The sequence below is a fragment of the Bos mutus genome, chromosome 12 (genome assembly GCF_027580195.1).
Source record: "Bos mutus isolate GX-2022 chromosome 12, NWIPB_WYAK_1.1, whole genome shotgun sequence".
NCBI lineage: Eukaryota > Metazoa > Chordata > Mammalia > Artiodactyla > Bovidae > Bos > Bos mutus.
Window position 1 is genome coordinate 83,998,920 of NC_091628.1, and position 25,403 is coordinate 84,024,322.

A 25,403-nucleotide genomic window follows, 5' to 3' on the forward strand; every position below is an offset into this window, starting at 1 on the left:
AGCCTTCTTTCCACGCTGATTCCTGCCTTCGCGTCCAGATTTTGCCATCTTCAGCCACACTTAGTCGGCCAAAATCCCACTTCAGTCTCCCCTCCCGGTGTCCCACATCCTCGGGCCGAGAGCCTGAGGTCCCGGTGGCGGCACCCGCCAGGGCACCAGCCAAGCTCCGCACTCCGGCACCGCCTTGCACTTACGTGGCCCAGGGGTCCGCCCTCGGGGGCTCCCGGGACGGCGGCGGAGCGCTCGGCGCATGCGCTCGGCACCCGCCAGGCCCCGGCCCGTGTAACGGACTCGCGCTCCCCCCACCGGAAGTGGGCGGTCGCGCGACGGGAGGAGCCGGCGGTAGCGTGGCGGCTGTGGGCTGAGGGCGCCGGGTCTGAGGGGCTCGCGCTTCCCTGTCCGCACCATGGCAAAGGCCGCCGGCGTAGTGCGGCTGCTCTTGGGCTTCATGGCGCTCTGGCTCTCGCTGCTCGGAGCCCGGACGGCCTCCGCGTCCAAGGCGGTGACGGCCCACTTGGCCGCCAAGTGGCCGGAGACCCCGCTGCTGCTGGAGGCCAGGTGAGGGAGTGCGGGCCGGACCCTCCGCCGAGCCCGCGCGGAGGGAGGGTGCGGCGGGGCTATGGGCGCCACGGGACCTCGACGACGCCTCGGACGCCTGACCTTCAGAGCATCACCTCCTCCCCTTGGTACCCTGGGCGCCGCACTCACTTGCGGCTCCTTTTCCCCTCCATTCCTACTTTGCCTCACCCACGGGTTTGAAAATTTTTAATTCCTTTGGATTTTCTTAGCATTTACGTGAGAGAAAAGGAAGACTGGGAGGTGGACTGTGGCGTTTAGTGCAAGCTCTGCAATTGATGGAGGCAGTTCTAGTTTTTAGGAACCGGTATTTGAAGCACCTAATTTCTCATACGATGGCTTTCTATGGAGAAGAGAGCGTCCCAAAGCTCTGACTTGTTTCTGAATCTCCTCAGTTGGAGTTAGTGCATAAGGTATCATGTACCTTATGTGGAGAAACAAAACTGGGAGATAATGAATTTTAATCTTAGTATTCCAGTAGTTAAACAAAATTTGAATTTTCTTTTTCCTTTTTTAACCGGCATGAAGTTTTGTTGGCGTGAAGTTTTAATGCCAGTTGCTTTTGTATTAATACCTCACCAGAGCCATAGCTTTTGGTTCCAAAGAGTCTTCATCACCTCCGTGAAGTTGCATATATAAGATACGAAAACAGATTTTTTTTAATTGAGCTATAATTTATGTAAGGTATTAGTTTCAGGTGTGCAACATAATGATTTGATGATGTATTCACATGGTGTGAAATTATCACCATGGACATAAGTCTAGTTAATATCTGTCGGCACACATAATTACAAAGGTTTCTTTTCTTGTGAGGAGAACTTTTAAGATCTCTCTTGGCAGCTTTCCAATATGCAGTTCTTTAACTATAGTCACCATGCTGTACGTTACATCCCCATGACCGATTATTTATATTGTAGCCAAAAATTTGCACCTTTTGACCACCTTCACTCGTTTCTCCCACCTCCCTGCTTCTGGCACCCAATCTGTTCCCTGTATAGGAGCTCATTTCCTTACTGTGTTACGTTTGTTTTAAGATTTCATAGGGTATTTGTCTCTGACTTATTTCACTGAGCAAAATTCCCTCAGGTCTGTCCAAGTTCTCACAAATAGCAGTATTTTCTTTTTTTATGGCTGAATAATACTCGTCTGTGTACATTTTCTGCACTCTCCAACAGCCCCAAATGCTTCTCCAGTGTCCCGCACAATTTCCCTTATAAGGGGAACTGACCTTCAGGTCCCCCACCCTCCCATGTGCGGGTACAGTCCTGCTCACTCTCCTTTTTTCCCACTTCTCCTTTCATCCTGCCGAATTTTGCATGGATCTGTATACTCCTTTCTAGTGGTCAGGGACTCTTGCCCACTCTCAGCTGATGTTCTGCAAGACCTTCTGTGTCTGAAGGGGTATTCCTGATACATCCATGGAGAGAGATGCACTCCATGTTCACCTGCTCCTCTGCTGTCTTCCTGTCTCTACATTTTCTGTATTCATTTATCATTCAGTGGATTCTTAGGTTGTTAACATATCTTGGCCATTGTAAATAATGCTGCACTGAACATAGGACTGCCTGTATTTTAGTTAACGGCGTTTTCACCCAGAATTGGAATTGCTGGATCATATGATAGTTTGTAAAAAATTTTTTTATCTTATTTTTTAACTTTACAATATTGTATTGGTTTTGCCATATATCGAAGTGAATCCACCACAGGTATACATGTGTTCCCCATCCTGAACCCTCCTCCCTCCCCATACCATCCCTCTGGGTCATCCCAGTGCACCAGCCCCAAGCATCCAGTATCGTGCATCGAACCTGGACTGACGACTCGTTTCATATATGATATTATACATGTTTCGATGCCATTCTCCCAAATCATCCCACCCTCTCCCTCTCCCACAGAGTCCAAAAGACTGTTCTATACATCAGTGTCTCTTTTGCTGTCTCATATACAGGGTTATTGTTACCATCTTTCTAAATTCCATATATATGCGTTAGTATACTGTATTGGTGTTTTTCTTTCTGGCTTACTTCACTCTGTATAATAGGCTCCAGTTTCATCCACCTCATTAGAACTGATTCAAATGTATTCTTTTTAATGGCTGAGTTTGTAAAAATTTTTGATGAACCTCCAAACTGTTTTCCATAGTGGCCTTATCTGTTTACATAACCAGCAAGGGTGCACATGGATTCCTTTTTCTCCACAGCCTCACCACACTTGTTATCTCGTCTTTTATATTTATATGATTATATATATATAATTTTATTTATTTTTGGCTCTACTAAGTCTTTATTGTTGCATGGGCTTTTCTCTAGTTCCTGGGCTCTAGAGCACAGGCTTAATAGCTGTAGTGCATGGGCTTAGTTGCTCTGCAGTACATGGGATCTTCCCAGATCAGTGATCAAACCAATGTCTCCTGCATTGGTAGATGGATTCTTTACCACTGAGCCACCAGGCAAGCCCATCTCTCTGTTTTTTTTCGCTCTTGTTGTTGTATATGGCCTTTATTATGTTGAGAAGAGAGAGGCTGCCCACTCCAGTATTCTTGGTCTTTCATGGTGGCTTAGACTGTAAAGAATCTGCCTGCAATGCAGAAGACCTGGGTTCAGTCCCTGGTTTGGGAAGATCCCCTGGAGGAGGGCTTGGCAACCCGCTCCACTTTTCTTGCCTGGAGAATCCCCATGGACAGAGGAGCCTGACAGGCTATACAGTCCATGGGCTTGCAAAGGGTCAGACATGACTGAGCAACTAAGCACAGCACACGTTGAGGACATTCCCTCTATACCCATTTTGAGTTTTTTCATCTTGATACTGATTTTTTTCAAATGCTTTTTTTGTGTGTGTCTATTGGCCACCTCATGCAAAGAGTTGACTCATTGGAAAAGACTCTGATGCTGGGAGGGATTGGGGCAGGAGGGGAAGGGGATGACAGAGGATGAGATGGCTGGATGGCATCATTGACTCGATGGACGTGAGTCTCAGTGAACTCCGGGAATTGGTGATGGACAGGGAGGCCTGGCGTGCTGCGATTCATGGGGTCGCAAAGAGTCGGACACGACTGAGCGACTGATCTGATCTGATCTGATTGGGATGATCATGTGATTTTTATCTTTAATTTGTTAAGGTGGTGTTTCACATTTGTATATTTGTGGGTATTAAACCATCCTTGCCTCCCTGGAATAGCTTGATTATGCTGTATGATCCTTTTAATGTATTTAATTTGCTAATATTTTGTTGAAGATTTTTGCATTTATGTTCAGCAGGAATGTTGACCTTTAATTTTCTTGTGTCCTTTTCTGGTTTTGGTATCAGAATAATGCTGGTCTTATAAAACAAGTTTGAGAGTGTTTTATTTTGGAAGACTTTGAGGATTGATATTCTTTATTTTTTAAGTTTATTTTTAATCGAAGGATAATTGCTATACAATATTGTGTTGGTTTCTGTCATACATGTTTGGTAGAATTCAACAGTGAAGCTATCTGGTTCTGGACTTTTGTTTATTGGGAAGCTTTTGATTACAGATTCAGTCTCCTTACTAATAATAAGTCTATTTGGAATTTTCTATTTCATGGGTCAGTCTTGATAAGTTGTATGTTTCTAGAAGTTTATTCATTTCTTCTAGGCTGCCCAGTTTGTTGTTATTTAATTGTTCATAGTAGTCTCTTACGATCCATTAAATTTCTGTGGTATAGATACATCTGTATAGATGTTACAATATATAGATATTTAGATGTAGTATAGAAATTACAATAAAACAGTTTTTATTAAACAAAATATTCTAGTTTAAAATATGTCCTATTCCTCTACCTTTTCCCCAGTTTCTTCCATACTTTGCATGGATACGGTCTCACACTCAGCTCCAAATCAGTCTAACTTCTTCCAGTATTAGACTGGCAGTTGGAGTGTTTCCATTTCTACTTGCCTCAAGGGTCTGAGAACTGGAACTCCCATAGAATGCTCTAAGGAGCATCCCTGGGTTCTTCACAGTCTAGTCCCACTCTGATGTACCAACCCCATAACTTGTAGTGGGTTGAAAGGTGGCTTCCAAAAAGATATGTCCACATCCTAACCCCGGGAACCTGTGAATGTTACCTTATTTGGAAAAAGGCTCTTTGACAATGTAATTAAGGGTCTTAAGACATGATTCTTATGGATCTGGATGGGTGCTAAGTCCAGTACACTTATAAGATACATAAGAGAAGACACAGGAAGAGGAGGACATATGAGTAGAGACAGAGATAGGATTGATGTAGCCACAAGCCAAGGACCACCTTAAGCTTTCAGAACGTGGAAGGTTCTCCCCTAGAGCCTTTGGAGGGAGTGTAGCCCTACCAATACCTTGATTTTGGACTTCTCCAGAACTGTGAGACAATAAGTTTCTGTTGTTTTAAGTCACCAAATTTTTGATAATTTATTACAGCAGCAATAGGAAACTGATTTGATTTTGTACCTTGAAGTAGGGTACTGCTGTAACAAATACCTAAAAATGTAGAATTATCTGTTGAATCTGACAGAAGCTGGAAGAGTTTTGAGAGGCAAAAAAAGCCTAGATTTTCTAGTGGTAGAAAAAGCCTAGATTGCCTTGAGAAGACTGTTGGCAGAAATACAGAATACTGGAGTGGGTTGCCATGTCTCCCTCCAGGGGATCTTACCAACCCAGGGATGGAACCCAGGTTGCCCACATTGCATGCAGATTCTTTACCATCTAAGCCACCAGGGAAGCCCAGGAATGCTGGATAGCCCAAGAATACTGGTAGCCTATCTCTTCTCCAGGGAATCTTCCTGACCAAGGAATCAAACCAGGATCTCCTGCATTGAAGGTAGATTCTTACCAGCTGAGCTACCAGGGAAGCCCTAAGACATTTATAATTTAGTACTATTTGCTAGGGATGTTTATAGGCTGGTGAGATTAAATTTTTCAACACATATACCATAACTTAAACATATAAACCGTATTTATTCCACTGGTGTTGCTCTTACTGAAAATATTTTTTGAAATAACACTTATAATTACTGTCCAGCTCTTTAGTATGTGTAAAATCATCCTCTACGGAAATTTTTTTTTTATCTATGTTAGAATAGATAAAATTCTTTTGGGAAGAAACCTTGTTATTTGATGCTAAAGAGTCGGACACGACTGAGCGACTGATCTGATCTGATCTGATTATATAAAACAAGTAAACAAACTGGAAATACCAGAATTTTGGATTTTTTTTCCTTTTAAAAATTTTGACCAAAGTAATAACTTACATTTTTGGAAGGTGAGATGCTGATTTAGATGGTCTATCAAGGATATTTTCTCCTCTAAGAGTAGTGACTGGCAAATTACCCATGAAAGTAATTCAAGAAGCGTTCTCAAAGTGTTAGAGCAGTGGTATAGTGAAGGAGTAATTGTAAGGGAATACTTTAGTAAGGTGATTACTTTGAAGGATCATACTCATATGTATAAATTCTGACATATGGAAGAAGTGTTTTTCCCATAGTTGCACAATATATGAGCATTGTCAATAGTGTTTGGTCAAGTCAGTTAGATAATAAGTGTTGTGCTCTACTTTTCTAAAGGTTTTGTACCATCACTTTTTGGTTACATCTATTTAGTGTTTCCCATAGTTTCCTTCCTTTTAGCCTTTTTGTGTGTTTGTTTGCCTGTTTTAATGCCATTGAGTTTGACACCATTAATAACAAGGGTTGCCTTGGAGTTACTGCTTTAAATTCATATACCTGTCATGTTTAGTATGTTGATGAATTAATCAGTTTTCTCACCTCCTTTTCTGCCTTTACTGATCATCTCAGACTTATAAGAATTAGCTAACTTTGCATGTGTCTTGAATCTCCTCAATACTTACCATTTATATTAATCATTAGGTTTACTGAGGCTAAAAAAAAGATAAGGTGGGCAATAGCAGAATCTGTACCGTCTGTTTGGTTATATCTTTTCTAGTTTAAATAGTTAGATTTACTTGTTTTTGGTGTCTTGCACTTTGTTCTAAACAAGACTAAATAACCTTTCACTTATTTCACTCTTTCCAAAAGGCTTTACATTGCTTTGGCTAATTTTTCTTACCTATGCTCTTTGGATAAATGGCAGTTTTTGGGGGGTTTCCAGGCCAAAGACCTAATGCAGTGTATCAATTTTCTGTTAATTTTTTGATTAAGGTATTTTCTGTTTGAAATAAAATTGTCTACACAAATAGGTAGCTAAATAGAAACAATAATATTGCTTTCTAAAGATGTTTATAAGACCAGGTTTTGTTTGTGAAAAATAGGCTGTCTATTTTTTACCTTTTTTACTTTTATATAACACTATCTGTATTGCCATTAAATTATACCTCTCAGGGCATTACACACGTGTGCATGCTAAGTCAGTACAGTCGTGTCCAACTCTTTTGCAACCCCATGGACCGTAGCCCACCAGGCTTCTCTGTCCATGAGATTTTCCAGGCAAGGATACTGTAGTGGGTTGCCATTTCCTTCTCCAGAGGATCTTCCTGACCCAGGGATCAAACCCTATATTGTCATTAAGTTATACTTCTCAGGGCATTTCACATAGAGGACAAAATAAGTTATCCTTTTTTACCTAATAAAGAAGAAAAACCAAGAGTAATTTGTCATATAGTCTTTTCTAGTTACGATTATATGCCTATAGTTTAGAATGAAAACTCAGGTAAGAATCATCAATGTGTTCTCTTTTTGCATTATAGTAGATGGAAATCGGTAACTTTAGTTTTGGGAGTTTTGGTTTTTACCAGAAGCTGTAATTTGGATCTGAAATACATTTTATAGTATCAAAATCACTTTTATTTTCTAGCTATTAACTGATTACTTTTATTTTTAATAGTGAATTTATAGCAGAAGAAAGTAATGAAAAATTTTGGCAGTTTTTGGAAACTGTACAAGAATTAGCAATTTATAAGCAAACAGGTAGGTGGTGTACATATTTCTGTTTTCCAGATACATATTTTTGTGCCTATGTTAGACATGTTTATTGTTTTTAATAGTAATGTTTAAGTGTGTATACTTAATTAGGCTAGTAAATCTGAATATTAACTTTGAAGATATTTTAATGGAAACTATTCCAATCATCCATTTCCAAACATATAAGGTTTTAATACTTTATTATAAGAAAACTTTTATAATTAGCAGCGTTTGGCTATTACATTATAATCAAGAAATAGAAATTGTTGAATTATGGTTTTCTTTTTACCTAGATTTCTTTGAAATAGTATTAGTTTTGCGTGTAATAATAGTGAAAGAATTTTTTTTGCCATAATACTTTTACTGCTGAACTCTTAAAACAGATTTTTAATTTTTGCCCTTAACAAGTCAGATAACCTGTATACTTTCATTTCATAATTTAAAAAATGGAGTTAATCATTCCTGCTTTTTATACCTATACACACACACACACACACACACACACACACACACACACATACATATATAGTTTTAGAATGAACACGTGTTTATTACTGTGTTTCTTAGGGAATATCAGATGCTGAAATTAGATTTTAGCAGTAGAGGCTGAAAGGTTAATTATTGTTATAAGGAAAGGTTAAAGAAAAAGATTAGTTTACTGTCTCTACAGAGAATAGAATAAATGATGTTAACATTAAAACCCTCAAGAGGAATTTTCTCACCTTTTAAGCATAGAGAAAACTTCATAGTAGGATGATTAAGTAGTTTAGGATTTTATTCCTGAGTGTAAATGTAAGATGAACAATGGTTTTGAATATTTTAAGTGTTCATTTACTAGAGCTTGTTTGGCTTAAGTGGCCTTTAAGTTCAACAATTTTATGATTTTATAAGATAGGGTTAAGATAAAGAGAACAGACATACCTTTAATATTGTAAACTGAAATTATTTCCAAAAACAAGTAATTTACTCTTTGAAAAAACTTACTAAAAACCTTCATTATTCGGTAATCATTATTTGAATCATGAGAGACAGTATGCACTGCTTGAGATACTGAGAATACAAACATGAATAAATGTGATCTGTGTTCTCCAAACCTGTAATATGGAAACAGCAAAACCGCTACATGTACTAGTAAGTGATCACAGCTTTACTAGGAATGGATATGTGTAACATGGAAATATGTAAAGAGGGGCCTGGTCAGTATTTCAGAGAACACGACAACCTTTCCAGTGGCAAGTGCTGGAGTTGAGTTTGGATGACAGGATTTAGTGAAATCATAGGGAAAGGAAAACAAGCAGAAGAGACAACAGGAGTAGATTGCAAGGAGAAACTATGACCACTTAGAAGTCTACTTGTAAAGCAGTAGATTTACAACAATGGGAGATTGTTGGTTTTGTATTTATACCAGTTGAGCTATTTCAAATCCTAAAAGATGGTGCTATGAAAGTGCTGTACTCAGTATGCCAGCAAATTTGGAAAACTCAGCACTAGCCACAGGACTGGAAAAGGTCAGTTTTCATTGCAATCCAAAGAAAGGCAATGCCAAAGAATGCTCAAACTGCCACACAATTGTATTCATCTGACGTGCTAGTCAGGTCAGGAAGCAACAGTTAGAACTGGACATGGAACAACAGACTGGTTCCACACAGGAAAAGAAGTACGTCAAGGTTGTATATTGTCACCCTGTTTATTTAACTTATATGCAGAGTACATCACGAGAAACGCTGGACTGGAAGAAACACAAGCTGGAATCAAGATTGCCGGGAGAAATATCAATAACCTCAGATATGCAGATGACACCACCCTTATGGCAGAAAGTGAAGAGGAACTAAAAAGCCTCTGATGAAAGTGAAAGTGGAGAGTGAAAAAGTTGGCTTAAAGCTCAACATTCAGAAAACGAAGATCATGGCATCCGGTCCCACCACTTCATGGGAAATAGATGGGGAAACAGTGGAAACAGTGTCAGACTTTATTTTTGGGGGCTCCAAAATCACTACAGATGGTGACTGCAGCCATGAAATTAAAAGATGCTTACTCCTTGAAAGGAAAGTTATGACCAACCTAGATAGCATATTCAAAAGCAGAGACATTACTTTGCCAACAAAGGTTCGTCTAGTCAAGGCTATGGTTTTTCCTGTGGTCATGTATGGATGTGAGAGTTGGACTGTGAAGAAGGCTGAGTGCCAAAGAATTGATGCTTTTGAACTGTAGTGTTGGAGAAGACTCTTGAGAGTCTCTTGGACTGCAAGGAGATCCAACCAGTCCATTCTGAAGGAGATCAGCCCTGGGATTTCTTTGGAAGCAATGATGCTAAAGCTGAAACTCCAGTACTTTGGCCACCTCATGCAAAGAGTTGACTCATTGGAAAAGACTGAGAGGAAAAGACTGCTGGGAGGGATTGGGGGCAGGAGGAGAAGGGGATGACAGAGGATGAGATGGCTGGATGGCATCACTGACTCGATGGACGTGAGTCTGAGTGAACTCCAGGAGTTGGTGATGGACAGGGAGGCCTTGCGTGCTGCGATTCATGGGGTCGCAAAGAGTCGGACACGACTGAGCGACTGATCTGATCTGACGTGCTAGTAAAGTAATGCTCAAAATTCTCAAAGCCAGACTTCAACAGTACATGAACTGTGAACTTCCACGTGTTCAAGCTGGTTTTAAAAAGACAGAGGAACCAGAGATCAAATTGTCTACATCCGTTGGATTATCGAAAAAGCAAGAGAGTTCCAGAAAAAACATCTATTTATTCCTTATTGACTATGCAAAGCCCTTTGACTGTGTGGATCACCACAAACTGAAAAATTCTGAAAGACATGGGAATACCAGACCACCTGACCTGCCTCTTGAGAAATCTGTATGCAGGTCAGGAAGGAGCAGTTAGAACTGGACATAAAACAACAGAGTGGTTCCAAATAGGAAAAGAAGTACGTCAAGGCTGTATATTTGTCACCCTGCTTATTGAACTTCTATGCAGAGTATATCATGAGAAACACTTGGGCTGAATGAAGCACAAGCTGAAATCAAAATTGCTGGGATAAATATGCAGATGATATCAGATGAAATATGCAGAAATATCAGATATGCAGATGACACCACCCTTATGGCAGAAAGCAAAGAACTAAAGAGCCTCTTGATGAAAGTGAAAGAGGAGAGTGAAAAAGTTAGCTTAAAACTCAACATTCAGAAAATGAAGATCATGGCATCTGGTCCCATCACTTCATAGCAAATAGATGGGGAAACAGTGTCAGGCTTTATTTTTGTGGGCTCCAAAATCACTGCAGATGGTTGACTGCAGCCATGCAATTAAAAGATGCTTACTCCTTGGAAGAAAAGTTATGACCAACCTAGACAGCATATTAAAAAGCAGAGACATTACTTTGCCAACAAAGGTCTGTCTAGTCAAGGCTATGGTTTTTCCAGTGGTCATGTATGGATGTGAGAGTTCGACTATAAAGAAAGCTGAGTGCAGAAGAATTGATGCTTTTGAACTGTGGTGTTGGAGAAGACTCTTGAGAGTCCCTTGGACTGCAAGGAGATCTAACCACTTAATCCTAAAGGAAATCAGTCCTGAATATTCATTGGAAGGACTGATGCTGAAGCTGAAACTCCAATACTTCGGCTACCTGATGCGAAGAACTGACTCATTTGAAAGGACTCTGATTCTGGGAAGGATTGAAGGTGGGAGGAGAAGGGAATGACAGAGGATGAGATGGTTGGATGGCATCACGGACTCAATGGACATGAGTTTGAGTAAACTCTGGGAGTTGGTGATGGACAGTGAGGCCTGGTGTGCTGCAGTCCATGGGATCGCAAAGAGTCAAACATGACTGAGCAACTGAACTGAACAGTAATTTTAGTTTTGCTATTTGAGCTTTTTTTAAAAAAGCTAAATTAATATATCAGGTTTTCATGATAGTTAAAAAAAAGAAACTAACACCAGATTTTCTGGCTCTCACTTAAAATCCTGAATGTCCCTATCTCAAATTTTTTCTTCTCAGTACATGTTTATGGACTTCTTTGGTGACATTTTCTATTGGAGAAGCTGTGTTGAAAATTACTTTTATAAATTTTGAACCCTTTAAGTCGCTTAGGTTTATTAGCATATTTTATCCCTAAATGAAACATCATGTCTGGACAGACTGGAGGCAGGTCATTAACAAGTTGGAATATAAGCTCAGGAATACCTAAACTCAAGCATAGAAGATGTATGTATTTCAAGGTTGAACAGCTAAAATGAATTGTATTAAGATTTACTAACAAAAATATAATTCTGTTGAAGTTGTTCATAATGGTGAGAGTCAAATGCATATTGCTGCCTCATTGCTGATCTTGCTAGGCATAGGAAGAAATGGTATATATGAGGAATTAAATATGTTTAAAACTATCAGACTTCACTGAATTTGTTTTCAAGTCATTCTATAGGATACATTAAAACCCTTAGTTACTTATAATTTTCTAGGTTGTTGAATCTCCATGAGGCCTTTTAAATACTCTTCACTGAAGAATAATTTCAGTGATACACTTGCCTAAAACAAATTATAGATGTTGAACATTAACTTTTTGAATTCAGGTGCTAGTTTCCTACTATTTCATGAGGACAGTTTACATTATGTGCCAGCATATTAAAACCTTTTAAACATTGAATTACCTGTTTTTAAATGATTTTGTATGGTTCTGCCACAGAGTTATGTATTTATTGATGTCTCAAAATAGTTAGCTAACCTGTGTTGTTTTGTGTGGTGAATCAGAAATGTCAACCAAGGTTTATCTGACTCCAGAGTCTGTCTATTTTCATTTTTCCATGTTCTCAGCATATAAAAATTCTCAAAGTCCATAAAGATTTTAATAGTTTCTACACAAGTAAAGTTGTCTATATATTTTAAAGGAAAGATTTTTAGAAAAGGTTATGACATTTCTAGCTTAGTTACTTATAACTGAGAGCCAGGTTTGGGGTAGGAAAATGTTTGCTGTCTGGATGTGTCACATTTGAAATGCTTGTGGAATATCCAAGTGAGGATATCTAGTAAGCTGATACGAGTAAGAGATTTAGGGTAAAAAATCTAAGCTAAAAGATAGGATTTGGAAGTTAGCAACACCAAGAAGGTAGTGGCAGTTACAGGGAGAAAGGATGGAATGAGAAGAAAATAGATAAAGAACACCAGTGTTTAGGAGATTACCAGAGAAGAACATGAGATAGAGTCTAAGGAGTACCAGTGGAGGTAGGCAAAAACCTAGAAAATGTGGTATGATGAAAGCCATGTTGAGTGATAAGTGATAGATGTTATCAAATACTAAAGATGAACCAAGTAATATAAATATTAACCTTTAGCAACAGAAAAATTAGTAATGAGTTTGAGAGCAGTTTTACTGGTATAGTATTGAAAAACTATAGTAAGTTGAAGTAGAGATAAAGTATTGTTAAATTTTCCAGGATTGCTGCTGTTGCTGCTGTGTCGCTTCAGTTGTGTCCAACTCTGTGCGACCCCATAGACGGCAGCCCACCAGGCTCCCCCATCCCTGGGATTCTCCAGGCAAGAACGCTGGAGTGGGTTGCCATTTCCTTCTCCAAGGCATGAAAGTGAAAAATGAAAGTGAAGTTGCTCAGTCGTGTCCGACTCTTCGAGATCCCATGGACTGCAGCCTACCGGGCTCCTCTGTCCATGGGATTTTCCAGGCAAGAGTACTGGAGTGGGGTGCCATTGATGAGCCAGTACCTAACTCATCAAGTGCTGCTGTGGCTTTAAAAAAAAAAAAGAGTGATTTATGTATATTAAATGCCAATATGTAAAAAACTGAGTGAAAGGTGAAACTAAAGATGAAAGATATTGAAAGAGCAAAATCATTATTGGCAGGTTAGTTGGTGAGCAAGGATTTAGTTATTTTTAAACATTACCTAAAACATAAAATAGTCAAATGCATTCATGATTGTCTTGCAAGTTAAGCCTAAAATACATGTTTACTTTCTGTAAACCCCTGAATCCTATATCTGTTACTACATTAGAGACAGTTTGGTGGCTCAGATGGTAAAGAATCTGCCTGCAATGCAGGAGATGTGGTTTCAGTCCCTGGGTCAGGAAGATCCCCTGGAGGAGGGCATGGCTACCCACTCCAGTATTCTTGCTTGGAGAATCCTGTGGACTGAGGAGCCTGGCGGTCCACAGTCCATGGGGTCACAGAGAGTCGGACAGGACTGAGCAACTTCACTTTCATTTTTCACTTTCATGTCTTGGAGAAGGAAATGGCAACCCACTCCAGCGTTCTTGCCTGGAGTGCAACTAACAGTGACCTTGACAAATTTTGATGTCTCTGCCTGGTACTACTCAGATTTGTTTCTGTTGACTCAGTTCTATATTTTCATGTAAAACCAATCCATTTTGACTGATGTAGTCTTATTTTTGTTATGTGATTAAATTTTGACTATGTTATTGACCCTGTAGTGATTAGGATTTTTTAAGATCCATTTTTAAGATAATATCTCTTCTTTAGTTGCTTTTGTGTTGCTTTTACTACCAAAGCAAATCTTGCATTATTTTTTTGACTGTTGGAGGGAAACTCAATATAACTTCCTGAAAAATCACCTGTAGTTTGTTGAAGTAGAAGTGAATGAGCACACTGAGTCTCATATGATGACTTTTTGAAATACAGGGTTAGGAAAGTATTATTGGCCTTAATGAAAAGGTCTATTCACTTCTTAAATATTAATTCCATAAATGTATTAAATGTCTATTTTGTGTGCCAAGAGTAGAAAGGTATAATTGAAAGACTAGAAAAGATTCCTGCCTCAACAGCTTAGCTTAATGGGAAGGACAGCATTAAACAAATAATTATACAAATAATTTTTAATTGCAGTTTAAGAATTGGTCTAGAGATAGTGTAGAGTTCTATGCTGTTCTTATGCTCCTCTTAAATTTTAAGTAGGGCCTATATCTTATCCCGGAGAAGGCAGTGGCACCCCATTCCAGTACTCTTGCCTGGAAAAGCCCATGGATGCAGGAGCCTGGTAGGCAGCAGTCCATGGGGTCGCTAAGAGTCGGATACGACTGAGCGACTTCACTTTCACTTTTCACTTTCACGCATTGGAGAAGGAAATGGCAACCCACTCCAGTGTTCTTGCCTGGAGAATCCCAGGGATGGAGGAGCCTGCTGGGCTTCCAGAGTCGGACACCACTGAGGAGACTTAGCAGTAGCAGCAGCAGTATATCTTATCCATGTATTATAACTGCAACCTGGGAGTGAATGTTGGTGTCTTCCACTTAGATTTTAAGGGCAAGATTATTTTCATTTAGACTTGTATTAATTGCCTGGACTTCACTGGAAGGTACAAATGAAGTAAATAATAAAATGGAGATCTTGATTTTCCCTTTTTCTGTAACACCTTCTATTCTAAATTTAAAATATGACATTAGTTAGCTGTACACTGAGAGGTGTGCTAATGTGTTGAAATACAAAATACTAACATCCTTTTCTTTTGAATTCTTTTTTACAGAATCAGATTATTCTTACAACAACTTAATCCTGAAGAAAGCTGGACAATTTTTGGACAATTTACATATCAATCTCTTAAAGTTTGCTTTCTCTATAAGGGCATACTCTCCAACTATTCAGATGTTTCAACAAGTATGTAAAAATACCCAGACTGTATTTGACAAAGAAGCATACTAGAATGTAAATAAATTTCTTAATGTGAATATCTTTAGTTAAAAAAGATCTACAAATTTATAAACCTGGTTCCATAGCCTATGATTGATTATATTTTCATTGTTACCATTGATTATAATATAATTAAATATTTAATGTACTTTTATAGTTATTTGATGTATACAAAAAGGCAAAATGGTTCTCTGAGGAGGCCTTACAAATAGCTGTGAAAAGAAGAGAAGCGAAAAGCAAAGGAGAAAAGGAAAGATATACCCATTTCAATGTAGAGTTCCAAAGAACAGCAAAGAGAGATAAAGCCTTCCTCAGTGATCAGTGCAAAGAAATAGAGGAAAACAATAGAATGGGAAAGACTAGAGATCTCTTCAAGAAAATTAGAGATTCCAAGGGAACTTTTCATGCAAAGATGGGCACAATAAAGGACAGAAATGGTATGGACCTAACAGAAGCAGAAGATATTAAGAAGAGGTGGCAGGAATACACAGAAGAACTATACAAAAAGGTTCTTCACCACCCAGATTGATGGTGTGATCACTCACCTAGAACCAGACATCCTAGAATGTGAAGTCAAGTGGGCCTTAGAAAGCATCACTACGAACAAAGCTAGTGGAGGTGATGGAATTCCAGTTGAGCTATTTCAAATCCTGAAAGATGATGCTGTGAAAGTGCTGCACTCAATATGCCAGCAAATTTGGAGAACTCAGCAGTGGCCACAGGACTGGAAAAGGTCAGTTTTCATTCCAATCCCAAAGAAAGGCAATACCAAAGAATGCTCAAACTACCACACAATTGCACTCATCTCACACACTAGTAAATTAATGCTCAAAATTCTCCAAGTCAGGCTTCAACAGTACGTGAACCATGAACTTCCAGATGTTCAAGCTGAATTTACAAAAGCCAGAGCAACCGAGATCAAATTTCCAACATCTGCTGCATCATTGAAAAAGCAAGAGAATTCCAGAAAAACATCTATTTCTGCTTTATTGACTATGCCAAAGCCTTTGACTGTGGGGATCACAACAAACTGTGGAAAATTCTGAAAGAGATGGGAATACCAGACACCTGACCTGCCTCTTGAGAACTTTGTATGCAGGTCAGAAAGCAACAATTAGAACTGGACATGGAACAACAGACTGGTTCCAAATAGGAAAAAGAGTATGTCAAGGCTATATATAGACACCCTGCTTGTTTAACTTGTATGCAGAGTACATCATGAGAAATGCTGGACTGGATGAAGCACAAGCTGGAATCAAGACTGCCAGGAGAAATGTCAACCACCTCAGATATGCAGATAATACCATACTTATGGCAGAAAGCAAAGAAGAACTCAAGAGCCTCTTGGTGAAAGTGAAAGAAGAAAGTGAAAAAGTTGACTTAAAACTCAACATTCAGAAAATTAAGATCATGGCATCCAGTCCCATCACTTCATGGGAAATAGATGGGGAAACAGTGGAAACAGTGTCAGACTTTATTTTTGGGGGCTCCAAAGTCACTGGAGATGGCCATGCAATTAAAAGACGCTTACTCCTTGGAAGAAAAGTTATGACCAACCTAGATAGCATATTGAAAAGCAGAGATATTACTGTGCCAACAGAGGTCCCTCTCGTCAAAGGTATGGTTTTTCCAGTAGTCAATTATGGATGTGAGAGTTGGACTATAAAGAAAGCTGAGCGCAGAAGAATTGATGCTTTTGAACTGTGGAGTTGGAGAAGACTCTTGAGAGTCCCTTGGACTGCAAGGAGATCCAACCAGTTCATCCTAAAGGAAATCAGTCCTGAATATTCATTGGAAGGATTGATGCTGAAGCTGAAACTCCAATACTTTGGCCACTTGATGTGAAGAACTGACTCTTGGAAAAGACCCTGATGCTGGGAAAGATTGAAGGCCGGAGGAGAAAGGGATCGCAGATGAAAAGATGGTTGGATAGCATCAGTGACTCAATGGACATGAGTTTGAGTAATCTCTGGGAGTTGGTGATGGACAGGGAAGCCTGGTGTGCTGCAGTCCTTGGGGTTTCAAAGAGTTGGACGCAATTGAGCAACTGAACTGAGATAAAGAAATAATGAGGACAAATCACCATTGAAATTAACTATAAAGAATATTTTAGTTTAATGGTACATTTTCAATAATTTCAAAGCATATTTTCATACTATAAAGTTGATTTTGTTAAATTGTTAGATTCTTCCTCTGTATAGGTATTTTTACTTTAATTAGAGCAATAACTTAATAGTAGTTGATAAGCTATTTTAATCAAAGTAATGTATGAGTTTTAAAAATGATATTGTAATTACCAGCTACTGTAGCTAAGTGTCATCTTTGAAATCTTAGATTGCAGCTGATGAGCCCCCACCAGAAGGCTGTGCTGCATTTGTGGTTATCCATAAGAAATACACCTGTAAAATTAATGAGATTAAAAAGCTGCTGAAGAAGGCTACTTCAAGGTAAATTAATGATAGCCTGTAGTAAAAGGAGCAGTTTATAAAAAGAGATGAAGGTTGAAATAGAAATTTCTTGCAATAAAAATTGTAATATTCTAAGACTGTGTTTAAAAAGAATGTGCTCTAAATATTCATCTGAGTCTTAAGTCCTTCTCTAAAATATATAAGTACTTTCAATATTTTGTCTTGATTAGCTTTTGATTTTAGAATACCAAAATACCATAAAACACATGAGAGAGATATTTTATATACATAAGTTATTTTTTTCAAATACAGACAGACCTCAAAGATATTGTGGCTTCATTTCCACCTCAATAAAGTGAATACTGCCGTAATTCACTTGAAGTTTTTGGTATCCCAGTGCATATGAAAGTTACGTCTATGCTAAACCATAGTCTGTTGAGTGTACAAATGACATTTTGTCTAAAAAATGTGTCTTACACATTTTTGTGTAAGACACAAATTAACATTTTGTCTTAAAAACACTTTATTGCTAAAAAGTGCTAACCATCTGAGCCTTCAGCAAGTCTTAATCTTTTTGCTGAAGGAGAGTGTGAAATACTGCGAGAATTAGAGAATCACAAAAATGTGACACAGACAGGGAGTGAGCAAGTGCTGTTGGAAGAATAGTACCATAGACTCGTTCAACAGAGTTGCCACAAACTTTAAGTGATTAATGCAGTTGTCTGTGAAGTGCAATAAATGAAGCAAAAAGCCCAATAAAACGAGGTATGCCTGTAAACATACATAACTGTGCATTTATCTAGACTGTATCTCTTTAAATATAAATTGAATGTGTACCTTGGAAATTAAAAATTAATAACAAAAATACAGAATTACCATTTTATAAACACATTATTCAAAACATTTTTCTTCTTCCAAGTATTTAATGCAAATTAATATGAGAAGTAAGAAGGATATTATTAAGTTAGTAGTGATTTTTACAGAGTAGTATCCACCAGTAAGTGTTTTACTGCCTGATTGTTTATCCTTTAAACAGTATTAAAGTTGTTTCTCTAATCTTGAAAGAGTTATTTATATATTAGTAATGTATATTTAGTAATTCATATTAGTACTTATTTGTTGGAATCTTTCAAATATTTTCTTATATTTCATATTAATTTTAATATACAGAAACTTTTATGTAGCCTGATTTTTCCTTTATGTGTGTATGTTTTTATACTGAGACAGTTTTTTCCAAACCTGAGTAAGTAAGAGATTTTACTAATATTTTCCAGTAGCTTTCTTAAAGTTTTTATTTTACCTTAAACTTTTAATATATATATAATTTATTTTCATAGGAAGGCAAGTATCCAGTCAGATCTTTCCCCCCTTCAGGTGCTAGTCACTTGTTATAGTCATCATATTTATGCTATGATCTATTTTATAACTGTTTGTTTTATACTGTTATGTTTCTTGTAACAGTGCTATGTTGTTAGTATTTATTGCTTTAATAATTTATTCCAGTGTCTCACAGGACAATTTCCTCTTCATAGCTGCTTTTTTCCCCCCTCCAAAAGTTCTTAGCTCTGCGCTCGTTGATGCTTTCAAACTAACACTAGAGTCCTTTTTCTCCTGTCAAACTGACTCCCTAAAAAACCTGGGTAGAGTTTTAATTAGAATTCTGTTAAATCTATTAGTTAATTTAAAGAATTTAAATGTTTACTATATCAAATCTCAGTGGATAACATCATATGTCTTCTGTTCACTCCTTCTTTTAAAACTTTGAAGTTTTATACTCTTCTCTGTTTTTAGAATAAGAAATAATTGTTTTATTTTATGAACTGTTTTTCACCTATTAAGATGAATTCAAAGTGTCTCTCTTTGGACATATTGTGTAATATATTTTAAACTTACACCTTCTTTGTGTTGCTAGGGAAAACTTTGTTAATGGTGTGGTGTTAATTTTTGTTGATTGCTTATGCTTTTATTAAGGCTCATTTTTCTACTTTAATGAGATTAGCTGTTATTTAAACTATGCCCATTTTAATGTTATTCTAACTTCATATAGTGAATTAGGCAACCATGTTATTCTGTAAGAGTTAATTTAGCATAGGAATTATATATTCCTCTAAAGCATTAATAGACTGACTCCAAAATTGTCAGCCCTAATGTGTTTTTTTTCCTAGTTCATTTCATAAAGGGAATTTTGATAACTTTTAGTTTATAATTGCTATCGGTTTCTGACTTCTGATGTCTGATGTTTCAATTTTCTTATGGAAACTAAAATTAAATTTAAATATTTAATATTTAGATATTAAGTCTAAATTAATATAAGATTTAACACAAGGTTAACATCAAGCTGTTAGGAGAGGCACCCTGCCATAGACCTTGTGAATTCCTGCATATTCTTGCTGGGTCTGACAAGTAAAAAAGGCAAGAGCTGGACTGCTTTTTACTTGAACCATTTTTCATGGTTGTGTTTGTAGTGAGCAACCTTGAGGAATTACATAATTCCTAATTTTGAGAAGAAATTTCAAAATTTTGCTTTTGAAAAGAAGAGTGGGCATGTTATAAAAGGATGATTTCCCAGGTATGGTGTTCCTTGTACACCCAGTGTTTGTGTAGTATCCATTTGGGTCCATATTTTGTTACACACACCCTGTTGTGAAACTTGGGGAGGTGTAATGCTCATTCTGCTTGCTATGTCCTGAGCAATAAAGTTCTTTGTCTTTGACACAAGAGTCTCATGTCTTCTGCCAGACATGAGGCATGACAGAAGCCCAACTTATTACTTTGTAAGTAAGCTGAAACCAAGCCATAGCCCTTTTACATTTCTTGACAGTTTTAGAAACAAGGGTGGAATGTTGACAGACAACATGGCTTTCTGGGAGAGGAAGGACAAGGGCCCCCTGGGTTTGGGAGACTCCCCTCTCTCTCCCCTTGCTGTTCTTCACTCCCTGTGCCTCTGGCTAGGTGATAGCAGTCTTCTGATACCTGCTATTGTAGCTCCTCATACAGAGTTTTAGGTCTTTGTTACTTCAGGAAAAGGCACCCAGTCTCAACTGATGTGGTTTGGAATATGCGCATAATGGGAAAGGGTATTAAAATGATCTCTAGGCCAATCCGGGCTTCCCAGGTGGAGCTGTGATACAGAACCCGCCTGCCAGTGCAAGAGATGTAAGAGACGTAGGTTGGATCCCTGAGTGGGAAAGATCCTCTGGAGGAGAACAACCCACTCCAGTATTCTTGCCTGGAGAATGCCATGGACGAAGGAGCTTGGTGGGCTATGGTCCATGGGGTTGCAAAGAGTCAGACACGACTGAAGCGACTTAGCATGCACACTAGGCCAATTCAATGTACTTTTATTTTTACTGTTTTGGTTCCCACATCTGAATCTGTAACTGGTATTGATATTGTACATGTATATGCTTTGAGTGATGTGAATGCTTATGAAGTCTAGAGGGAGACGCTCTCATCGTGAGACTACCACATGTAGTACATTCCCAGGTGGTCCAACAGAAACAACATAGAATCCCAGGAGAAGAGGAAATCACAACTTCAGTTACAGACTGAATGGCTGCCTGAGTGCACAGGAATGCAGTTTCTGAGTACAACAGCACCACCTGCCTGACTCAGCCATCAAGTACACCCCCTTTTAAAAAGATAACTACTGCTAAGCTTTAGTTGAAACTGAACTCCTGACTCAGGAAGCCTTGTAACTCTACTATCTGATGTTTACATTTTGGCCTAAGTCAACTAGGATTCAATGACTAATAGGGTGGAAGGGACCCAGCAATTGTCTCTGGTCAACTGGAAACAGTATATTCAAGAGCACTGTTGCTTTGACCTTTTGTGATCTTAGGGTTACATGGTAAAGGGGCAGTGGTTCTCCTTTGGGACAAAGCACATGCCCCAGTCCCTTACCTGAAGTAAAATTTCTGACTCAGTGGGGCCCTCAGTTCTGTTATTCCCTTAAGGCTTGCATCAGGTTATTGATACATTCAGCTCAGTTTGAAGTTGATGGTGTCTTAGGGTTTCTGCTGCTGTCCATCCAGGCTCTGTGTGTGCTAAGTTGTGTCAGTCATGTCTGACTCTGCGACCCCATGGACTGTAGCCCGCCAGGCTCCTCTGTCCATGGGATTCTCCAGGCAAGAATACTGAAGTGGGTTGCCACGCCCTCTTCCAGGGCATCTTCCTGACCCAGGTATTGAACCTGCTTCTCTTATGTATTGTCCTGACCCAGGGATTGAACCTGCATCTCTTATATTTCCTGCATTGGGAGGCTAGTTCTTTACCACTGATGCCAACTGGGAAGCCCTCATCCAGGCTGCATCTATGTAAAACCAAAAGCAGATGGGCAGGATTCAAGGCAGTTCTCTTATCCCTGAAGAATCCTTGACCTCTAATGAAACTTGCTGCATTTTTACTGACCCTGGGCTGTTGCCAGTGGCCTACCTATCTGGTCTGCCGCTTGGAAGATGACCAACTGGCAGATTAGAGGCATCACTTTTTGGTTTCATGATTTATTTCTCATATGCTCTTTACTTTCAGTTCTTGTTTGTGTTTTGTTTTCATTTTAGGCCCAGACCGTATCTGTTTAAAGGAGATCACAAATTTCCCACAGACAAAGAGAATTTACCAGTGATTATTCTCTATGCAGAAATGGGTACAAGAGCATTTCGTAAATTTCACGCAGTGTTGTCTGAAAAAGCTCAAAATGGGGAAATTCTTTATGTTCTTCGGCATTACATTCAGGTACATGCTTGCTTTATTCAAGATTACTTTGGCTATAAAAACTTTTTTATAACTACTTTTTATAATTTCTCTACTAGATTTTACATAATAACTTCTAGAATACTTATATCTGATAACACAACTATCAAATGTGAATTTTATGTGGAAAAATATATTGGGATTCTGTGTCTTTTCTGGAAAGTATCCTGTTTATGTTTCTTTCCCTTATCATATGTATATCTGGAACAGATTTACAACTTGGATAAAAAACAAAACCATGCAACAATAGGATGCATAATATTTGGTAGGACTAATAAACATAGTTATTTTTAATTAAAATGTATCCATAATGAGGAAATCTAACTTGATATATTGATAGTATATATTAGTTCATTGTGCTAAGCATTGTACAGGAATGCTCTCAAACCAATCTGTTTGAAAGGGTGCTTACTTATTCAAGTTTCAGATCAAATGTGTAGTATTATCCCCCACTCTCCCGACTCTCACTGCTATCACACTCTACCACATTATTCTATTTTTAATGACTTCATAAAACGTATTACTATGCTATGTCAAATTTTATTTAACACCTCCACCCCCCACCAACACACACATACAACCAAACTCTCACCTCATACACTAAAATGGCTCTTAGAAGGACTTTTCTTTTTTACTTCTATATTCCAAACATGGAAAGAGTGTTTTAATTTGCACTTCCCAAAATATTCATGCTAAGTATTAATATACAATTCCTCTGTATCCATGGTTCAGAATCTGCAGGTTCAACCAACCAAGGATTATGTAATAGTGTAGTTTACAATTGGAAAAAAAATCCATGTATAATTCGATCATTGCACTTTACACAGTTCAAACCTATGTTGTTCAAAGGTTTGATTTGATTTGATATCAAATCATTATATTTATTGTACACTGTAAACTAATACAATGTTATATGTCAGTTATATCAGAAAAAGAATATGAGATTACAGTATATGTTTATCTTTTTTAAAGAAGTCCCCAAGTGATTTTAATATGCTCCTGCTGGGTGGCATTTTCATCTATTAAGAATCAGTGTCCCAGGCTGTTCTTTGGAGAATGTGACCATTAAATATACTTCTGTGAAAGCATACTCAACAGTTATCTGGGTACTTTGTAGCATCAAATTATAACCTATTTAATTAATTACATATTGTGCATCCAAAATAATTATACTGTAAATCTAGTCAACATGTAATTCTAATAAAAACAGAGTTATTCACGCTGCCTTTTGAACAGATGCCTTTTTTGTAGGGAAAGAAGAAATAAGATGATTAAGAAAGATTCCTCTCAACAGTTGATTTAGCTTTTGAGAATTTTTGGTTTGCAAATCCAAAGTTATTAAACTACAATTCAGATTTTTATATTAATGCATTTTCAAATAGAGAAAGTAAATATGAAATTAATGACCATTTATCTTTATTACTGAGGAGCTAATACTGTTCCAGAACTGATGATAGAAATTGGTTATGTGAAATTGCATTTCTTTCATGAACTATAACAAGATATGTGAATTTAGAGCATAGCCACCAACTAATTGTCTTTTGAGTGGACAGTCAAAATGTATTTTTAAATTGAGCTGTATGAAATTGAAAACTCTTTAAAAGACTTTAAACTTTTCCAGATTACTATAATTATAAACAACCCAGTTTTCTTATGCTATCTTTTATTATAGCATATGCCTGAGAAATTAGCAAATTAAATTTTAGTGTGGGCAGCAATGTTAAACACTTTCTGCATATCTGAAGCTAATTCTTACATCATCTTATTTAAAAATAAAACAGTCCAGGAATAGTCACTCAGGTTATATACTTACTTATTTTTAAGACTTGGGGGGAAGTTTAGGGAGGAAAGAAGAGTTAAAAGAGTAGTATACTATTAAGATTTCTTTTCCATTTGGTGTCTGCCTCTTCCTCTGTCATGTGTAGGATTGGAAAACTGCCCTCATCCAGATCGTAGTTAAGCCCAAGGCATAACATCTTCATAGTTCAGTTCAGTTGCTCAGTCGTGTCCGACTCTTTGCGACCCCATGAATCGCAGCACTCAAGGCCTCCCTGTCCATCACCAACTCTGGAGTCTACCCAAACCCATATCCATCAAGTCGGTGATGCCATCCAGCCATCTAATCCTCCGTCTCCTCCTTCTCCTCCTGCCCCCAATCCTTCCCAGCATTAGGGTCTTTCCCAATGAGTCAACTCTTTGCATGAGGTGGCCAGAGTATGGAGTTTCAGCTTCAACATCAGTCCATCTTCACAGGAGTTTGCTAAGTACTAGGTTAAATAGGTTTTCTAACCCATGGAAAAATATGCCAAATGGTAATGATTGTAGCACAACTGATAAGAATTCAGTCTAGAAGCCAGAAAGAACCTTAGACATCTTCTAAAGTTTACATGTATTCATCCAGGTTGCTTACTTTTTTAAAAAAAAATGACTTTTTTTTCTTATGGTAATTTCTAGAAGTACATTTTATGTTTGCCCTTAATATATAAGGTGAAAGAAAGTAAGGTACCAAATTCTGATCACAAATACTTCAGACAACTCAGTTTTAGGCAAATTGTGACCTCTCACTGCAAGGATAGGTGCTAATCTGTGGCATTTGGTATATTTTAATCATCAAGAAACATGAAGAAAGAACTGAATAGGTTGCTCAAGGCACTGAGTTTTTTTGTTTCTTTTGCCTCTACTTTCCAGTATTTGCTTTTGGGGACACTCTAGTTGCCCTCCATACAGACAACTAGCAAATGAAAGCACTTACTGGTTTAGGAAATGTTGTGTAGTTCTCCCCAAAGAGTACAGTTTTGTTGAAAGTCACTTGTATTGGATCCTCTGTTAATTAACTCATGGGAAAGATGGCAAAATTATCATGGTATAACAGAAAAAGATCAGATACTTTTTTCATTGTAAGAGTAATTAAAACATTAGTGTCATGACAGAGGTTTTAGAAAGTAAAGAAGTGGTCATCAATAAGTTTCTAGTTCCTTGATAGACTATCTCTAAAGAGAATATAAATATCCCCTGAATAGCAGTATTTCACAGTGATTAAAAACTTCAGTATTAATGATTTACCCTCATGTCCTAACACACAGTCATTCTGAATTCAAAAGCAGG

The 25,403-nt window shown here is 38.0% G+C and overlaps 1 protein-coding gene across 4 annotated transcripts in view; it reads left to right on the forward strand.

Annotated features, from left to right (window-relative positions):
• The first annotated feature begins 312 nt into the window (after positions 1-312).
• Positions 313-25,403, forward strand: part of UGGT2 (UDP-glucose glycoprotein glucosyltransferase 2) — a 148,627-nt gene continuing 123,536 nt past the window's right edge. For all 4 annotated transcript variants that reach the window (XR_011466363.1, XR_011466362.1, XM_070380811.1 and 1 more), the window contains exons 1-5: positions 313-558; positions 7,409-7,491; positions 14,975-15,105; positions 17,473-17,585; positions 22,106-22,280. Coding sequence is in view for 2 of the 4 variants with exons in the window: in XM_070380811.1 (XP_070236912.1) it covers positions 407-558; positions 7,409-7,491; positions 14,975-15,105; positions 17,473-17,585; positions 22,106-22,280 (654 nt within the window). In the remaining 2 variants the exon portion in view is untranslated. The remainder of the gene's footprint in view (positions 559-7,408; positions 7,492-14,974; positions 15,106-17,472; positions 17,586-22,105; positions 22,281-25,403) is intronic.